Raw genomic sequence first — 7,160 nt, 5'->3', positions numbered from 1 at the left:
GTATGTAAATATGTTTATGCTACATAGATATATGTAATAAGCCTACCGAAATATGAAGATAACACTCGGAAAGAATAGCCCATTCAAAAAAGCCAACTTTTTTTAAAACACTGTTTATATATAGCTATGAATTTCATATTGTAAATTGTATTTTATATTTAGAAATTAGTGTGTATTTTAACAGTAGGGAGATAAACGAAAACCTTGGAACAGGAAAAATACTGCCAACTCCTGTATTTTCATTGATTTGAGACACTTTTGTGAAAAAAGCCCAACCAAAAAAGCCGTGGAAAAAACTCCAGTTTTTTCCCAACCACTTCCAACTCTAGTTGCTACATAACCATTTTCTATTAGCAAAATGAAATAAATATGGTGTGGTACTCTATGCACTTGACAAAGTCACGTTTACTTTTTTCGTCTAAAGTAGAGAAATAATGGTCTAATAGTGAAGAAGTAAATGATTTCCAACAGGCTTATCAAGCTGGCTCCAATGAACAGTCCAAACACTCCTCCAAGGGAAACTGCAAGGAAAGTGAAAATATGTAAGAAATAAATAAATTTACTTGACCATGAGAGAAGAAATTTTCTTAAAGATATAATATTGAAAATCAGCCAATAGAATAGGACACTAATTCAAGAATACGGTGATCTATGTTTGGGTTTTAAAAAAGGAGAAATGCCTTATTTCAGTCTCTGATTCACCAAGTGAATACATAAGAAGCTTGTTAGTATGATAAAAATATGCACCAGTGAAACAGAAAGTAAAATTCGTGTGGGTATTAATATGTCTGACAAATTGCTCAACGCACATTTATTAAGGAGGTCAATGAGCCATTCAGGTTCTTCATTTGTATTATATATCAAATCAATCAGTATCGGTAAATTTTATGTTGGTACTTTATCGATATCAGCCCATCCCTATTTAATAGGATTACAAGAGATACTCACCTTGGCATCATAAGGTTATCCTATATTTTGCCAAGGTCACTAGGCTTCTTCAGGAATAAATGTTAAAAAAGAGCAATATTGGAGACTGCATGTCTTAAGTATAAAAATTAGTATCCATACGAAGGTTAAAATGATTGTAATACTACATATAAAAGATGAAAGTTAAAACATGTGGTTCTTGTAGAAGATTAGCCTGTACAGAAGCTCACGTTAGTACAGACCACAGACCTTTATTGCAAATTTGGCCAGTAAAGTCATTACATACATAACTCTAAAGTTAATTATTTTCTTTATATTTCTTCCAAACATGTATATTTTTGTTACTACTGGGAGTAGATCAACCATTCCTGTTAATAATTTCAAACTAAATCCATTTTGTACTAAATTAATTATGATGTAATAGTACATCAGGAAAATGGAGCATGACAAGTAGGGTTTTAGTGGAAGCAAAATAACGAAACTTCTGGACTGAAATATTTCAATTGGGTCAGGTTTGTTTTCATTTAAAATACTGTTGAGCTTGTTCCTCTCCTTTAACATGGCCCTCTGGTGTACTCTCTTACTCACTAATGTGTTGGTTCCCATGTGGCACCATACACCTACCTGCAATGTCTATTATTCCCCTCACAACCTTCAGTCTACGTCGTGTTTTTCCAAGATAAATCTGCAAATTGATCTCGCAAAACTCTCCTTTGTTTAGGCTTCCAGATCTGAAAATTAATTTTGTTATTAATGTAGTCAGTCCATAGTTCATAATTGGTTGGATTTCATTAATAAACCAACAAAATAGAGAGATGATAATTTCCTATTTCAGTTAAATGTATTTGTCAGCAAATTGTTTTGTAGTAGGTTTTTGATGTAAAATGGGAGCTCATGATCTGATGTTGTCCCTATAAATATGACAAAGGTTAGTGATTTTAATATTCATGTCTTAGTTATAGCAAATGAATGTCTCATAACAAAAACACAATTTGTGAAAAATGGTGAATCCTATGTGGGAGATTTGTAAAATAGGGTGAAAGTAGGGCTACACACATTTTCTATGTCAGCCATAGTGGAGATGATGAAATTAGCACCATGCTACCACCACGTGTACAAAATCAAGACATGTTCGTAGAATTTTTCTAGTTATTAGGTTGTACATACACAAAATTTCACGTGGAAGATTTTAGTAAATAATAAATTTGTTCTTATGTGTAAAGACTAACTGCAAGATTTAGTTGAATTTTACTGATTAAATTTTTAACATTACTATATTTCATTGCATAATAAATTAGAACAAAAACTTCGTAAACTTACGCTTTATTATGTATGAACTCCACACTCTGCTCCGTGCAACTCAAGGGACAATTACATCTAAGGCCACTTGTTCTCTCCACAGCAGGGTTTACATACTCTAGTTGATCTAGAATTAATCAATGATCACAGAAATTTATATTTGTTAAAATATATATTGCACAAATTTGATTTAACACGTTTTATAGTATTCAACCCCCCTCTGCTGCCATTTTGTTGCTAATTGCAAAGATGCGGATGAGTGATGATATGGTGAAATTGATGAATGAACACTCACAAAGAATGTCCATGCCGGGATTCAAACCCTGGACCCCTGGCATCGTAGCACACTGTGCTATTCTTTGTTGTTGACTATTCACAAAATATGCACAATGATCACTAATCATTACACTGATATTCAAAAGTTGAAATGCAACAGAATATTGCACATACACTACATTGAGTGACTAGTCACAAAGGTAATGATTTTCATTATTTTACCACTACTACCAGCAAACCTCTATGCAAGAGTGGTTAGCCAGCATGCTATGTTGCCACGGATCCAATGTTCAAATCTCAGTCTTGCATCATGTCATCACTCATCCTCATGATAAGCGAAAAGTGACAAAAGCAAAGTAAAATAAAGCAGATCAAATCAAATCAAACCAGTATTACCATACCCAGGCAGACTTTCATTTGCACTGTAGGAGAGTTTGATTTTTAAAATTTCTAGTTCCTTTTAATAGTCTTTATTAACTTGAATTGTAAAATAAAATTCAATGCATTACTTACCTCTCACATTTTCTAAGCATTCCCTTCCCTCTGTGCTGCATAGTGGTGATGTGGCTGCATGTGTATGGAAAGACATAATGAAAATTCCTTGAGAAAAAATGTTTACATCCACACATTTCGTATTAATTATTTCGTTTAAGTAAATATTATTTTATTAGGAAACGTTTTTGTGTTACAGTTTATATTCAAAATGTTTGTATGTTGCATACAGTAGCCCATAAGTATGGAAACACTTACCAAAAATAATTATGGATATGGAAATGAATCAACTGTCCCTATACTTAATATAGGAAAGAGGAGAAGCTTGTTAGGATATGTTACCAACTTGATGGCCATCTTGGAGTTAAATTCATTTTTTTTTAATGGAAGGTGGCTATGCCACATACCAAAATGGACTAGAATATTTTGAGAAATATTCCAACATAATTTTAACCCCACACAAAACAAATAAACAGCAGATTAAAGAGAAGAATATAGATGCAAGTGACCAAAGTAAATATTTTTTGCTATTTTCAAAAATATAACTTTATGCCTGTATTCTAGTTTACTTTTCCAAATTTGAATAAGTCTTCTTACAATAATTTCTGATGAGCAAATTTAAAAAATATTTTTTTTGTTCTATCTTACCAAATCCTACTGGTGCATCGGTGCAATTGCAAAGCTCAATTTTCTTCTCCAATCTGCACTGAGCTATGCAGGCACTGTAGCTGTAGTACTTGAAAGCATAAAGTCCTTCAGTTTCATCTGGAAATCTGCAGCCCCTAGACTCTACAGGAATGTTGCGGACATCTCCATCTGCAACTTCGTCTGTTACAACTATTTTCAAATCCATACTGCCAAAAAATAGTGTCACTAATGCTTTGTGATAAATAGAACCAATTGAGAGAGGGACTTCGTAACTTCCATGAACGCTTATCTGAAATGACATACAATACATGCACACAGAGTTCTGTTGACAAGATCTGTGTAAATATGAAATGGAACAATAAATATTATAATGATCCGAGTTGGGCTTGTGCATAATTTCAATGGGTAATCTATCTATATATAAAAATGGGTGTATGTGTGTGTGTTTGTTTTGGCATAACTCTCGAACGCCTGAAGTGATTTCAATCAAACTTGGTACACATATCACTTGCAATCTCGAAATAAATACTGTGGGAGTAAAACACCTCTGGGAAGAGGGTGGCATGTAAAAATAATAGAAAACAACCGATATTAGTGTGGAATCCATAGTTTTCGGGGTCGCTAAGATGAATAGTGACACTCCCAATTCCGTCCAACTCCAAGTTCATCACCTATCGGGATGGAGGGTGAGAGGGGGTGAAAAATAAAATATCAAAAATGATGTTGAATGATAGTGTTGAATCCATAGTTTTCGGAGTCTCTAAGCTAATTGGTGACATTCACCATGACCAAACTTGGTACACATATGACTTACAATCTGGAAAGAAATACTGTGGGGGTAAGACACCTCTGGCACCCTAGGGGTGGGGTAGGGTGGAAAGAGGGTGCCATGTAAAAATAATCGAAAATGACCGATATTAGTGTGGAATACATAGTTGTCGGTGTCACTAAGATGAATAGTGACACTCCCAATGCCATTCAACTCAAGACACCCCTGGGGTGCGGGTGGGAAGGGGGTGACATGTAAAACGACCGATATTAGTGTGGAATCCATAGTTTTCGGGGCTGCTAAGATATATAGTGACTCTCCAAATACCATTCAACTCCAAGACACCCCTGGTACCCCTATGGGTGGGAAGGGGGTGACATGTAAAATGACTGATATTAGTTTGGAATCTAGTTTTCAGGGTCGCTAAGATGAATAGTGACACTCCCGATGCCGTTTAACTCCAAGTTCATTTTACACTATAGTTAGAATTCATTACACTCTGTATTCCTGTCTAATAGAAGATTGGGATAAATAAATACCCGGGCAATGCTGGGCAATCAGCTAGTTCAATCAAATAATTGTTGATGCTACCCTGTCTATATACGTATCTCTAAATGTCTGGTATACATCAAACAAAATATTAATACTTTTGAAATTAATGAAGATATCCATAGCCTGAACACCAGAAATAAAGATAAGAAGGGGTTAAAAACTCAGCAGTTGACCTGTAGAACAAGTTGCCCAGAGTGTTTAGACATGAACCAAAAGTGGGAAGATTCAAGCATAAAATCAAATCAAAGCTAATTGAACATGCATTTTACACCATACACGAATTCACAGAGACAACACTTACCTTTTGAATGCAAATAGATCTACAGACATATCTATTGAGGATAAGTGTGAATGATTCAAGGTTTTGTATATGTGTAATTAAAGTACATGTATTAAAACAATAATCTGGTTGGTTAGCAGCATACATCAGAGTTTGTGCAGTACATCATGTCAATTAAAACTAATTTATATTGTGCAAGTGTTATGATACACCATACGTATATGTACAGTGCCTTTTGCAGCCTAGGTGGCTGTGGAGCAGCAGCTAGCGCAGCAGAAAGTAAGACCGCGTCTGCCGGCAAACTGGATGCAACATCGCATTAACTGGAGTCGCTAGCTATGTAATGAAATAAATCTCGTACAATTACGTTGACAGTTACAAATAAAATGAACGTGTACCTTGTTACAAGAGGTGTTGGAAATGATGTCGTCCTGAATCCACACATTTATGGTATTTTTTAGGAAATTTTTACTAACACGTATCAGTTCCTCTTCTGAAATTGCTTCAATTTCTCTCCTGATATTTTCTTTCAATTCTTGTAATGTATGGCTTCAGGTTTTAAAAGATCGCCACGCAGATATCACGAAAATGTCTGGAAAATATATTCTTTCTTGTCCAAGGTGCCGGAGTGATTTTTGAGTATGTTCCACTCATGCTCCAACGTCATCTACTTTTTTCTCAGTAAGCACGTGTAGTTTTGCCCTTCACTTTTTATCAAGAACAGACCCTGATTCCCAAAAATTGTTCACAATTATCTGAACACTGTCTCTGTGTGAAAGAGGTTCATCTGTGAATTCTGCTGCAAAACACATTCTAACTTTCCTACAATAATTCGTAATGACATAAGAGTTGCACATAAAAATGCGCTGTTTTAAATTGTACGGATAGCCTGGTATTATTAGACTGCAGAAAAGCACCAGTAATATGTAAACTGAAACAAAACAATCTAAAACACTTGTTAAAACCTTATCACTTCAAAAACATGTGCAAACTGGACACCAGTTATCTGAATACTGAAGCACTGACACATTCAGTGCCAAGGTCAGCATATAGCTGTTGGTCTAAATGCTGGCAGATGCTATATATCTTTCTGGCATGCTAACCGCCGCTCCATGGCAACCTAGGCTGTGAAATGCACTGTACCATGTCATATCAAATTCTGTTACAAAGTTAATAATGAACTACAGCCACAGTGAGCAAGCTAATGTATTAATATTTGGATGTTACAAAGGTACAGGTCTTGCCAACACAGAGCACCAATCAGTGTTCAGAATGGCCACCTCTGGCCTTCACACAGGCTCGATGTCTTTGAGGCCAGTCATCGATCGCAGGATGCACGGTCTCGAGGGGAAAGTCTGCCACTGCCTTCACAAGAGAATGCTTGAGACTCGCAAGGTTTGGATGCCTCTTCCTACAGACCATGCCCTCCAAAATGGACCACAACCTGTAGTCCAATGGGCTGAGGTCGGGGCTGCTGGAGGGCCAATCAGTCGGAGCAATGAAATCAGGCACATTCCTCTGAAGCCACTCCTGTGTGGTTTTTGCCTTGTGGGCCAGTGCTGAGTCCTGCTGGAAGCTCCACGGCTCATTGTTGAACATGGTGCGGATCAATGATTTCACAAGTGGCTCTAACACTGTCGCTTGGTACACTTTTGCAGATGTTTTCACATCATGTTCACAGAAGTGGAGGTTAGTTGTGCCATCGTACAAAATTCCCCCACTGAACCATCATTGAGGCGGGATGATGGCCTCTGAGGATCCGTGGCGTGTTTACACAAGCTTCCTGGGATGTCGAGGCATAAACACTGTCGTTTTGACGATTGTAAGACTCTTCAATCGTGAAGATTTTTTCGTCTGTGAAAAAGATCCTCCTGTGGCCACCATTTGCGTAATGCTGAAGGAGTCTTTTTGTTTTCT

The 7,160-nt window shown here is 36.5% G+C and overlaps 1 protein-coding gene across 1 annotated transcript; it reads right to left on the bottom strand.

Moving 5' to 3' along the window:
* Window positions 1-405: 405 nt before the first annotated feature.
* LOC145984897 (sodium channel protein Nach-like) lies at window positions 406-6,842 on the bottom strand. The gene is made up of 6 exons (XM_083118274.1): window positions 6,663-6,842; window positions 3,643-3,931; window positions 3,016-3,069; window positions 2,248-2,353; window positions 1,552-1,658; window positions 406-521 (listed from the first exon to the last, which is right to left on the bottom strand). The coding sequence occupies exons 1-6, from the start codon at window positions 6,840-6,842 to the stop codon at window positions 406-408; spliced, it is 852 nt and encodes a 283-aa protein (XP_082974400.1).
* Window positions 6,843-7,160: the final 318 nt, after the last annotated feature.

This window comes from Lepisma saccharinum, chromosome 1, assembly GCF_977018435.1.
Source record: "Lepisma saccharinum chromosome 1, izLepSacc3.1, whole genome shotgun sequence".
Lineage (NCBI taxonomy): Eukaryota > Metazoa > Arthropoda > Insecta > Zygentoma > Lepismatidae > Lepisma > Lepisma saccharinum.
This window is presented reverse-complemented; position numbering and strand designations above follow the sequence as displayed.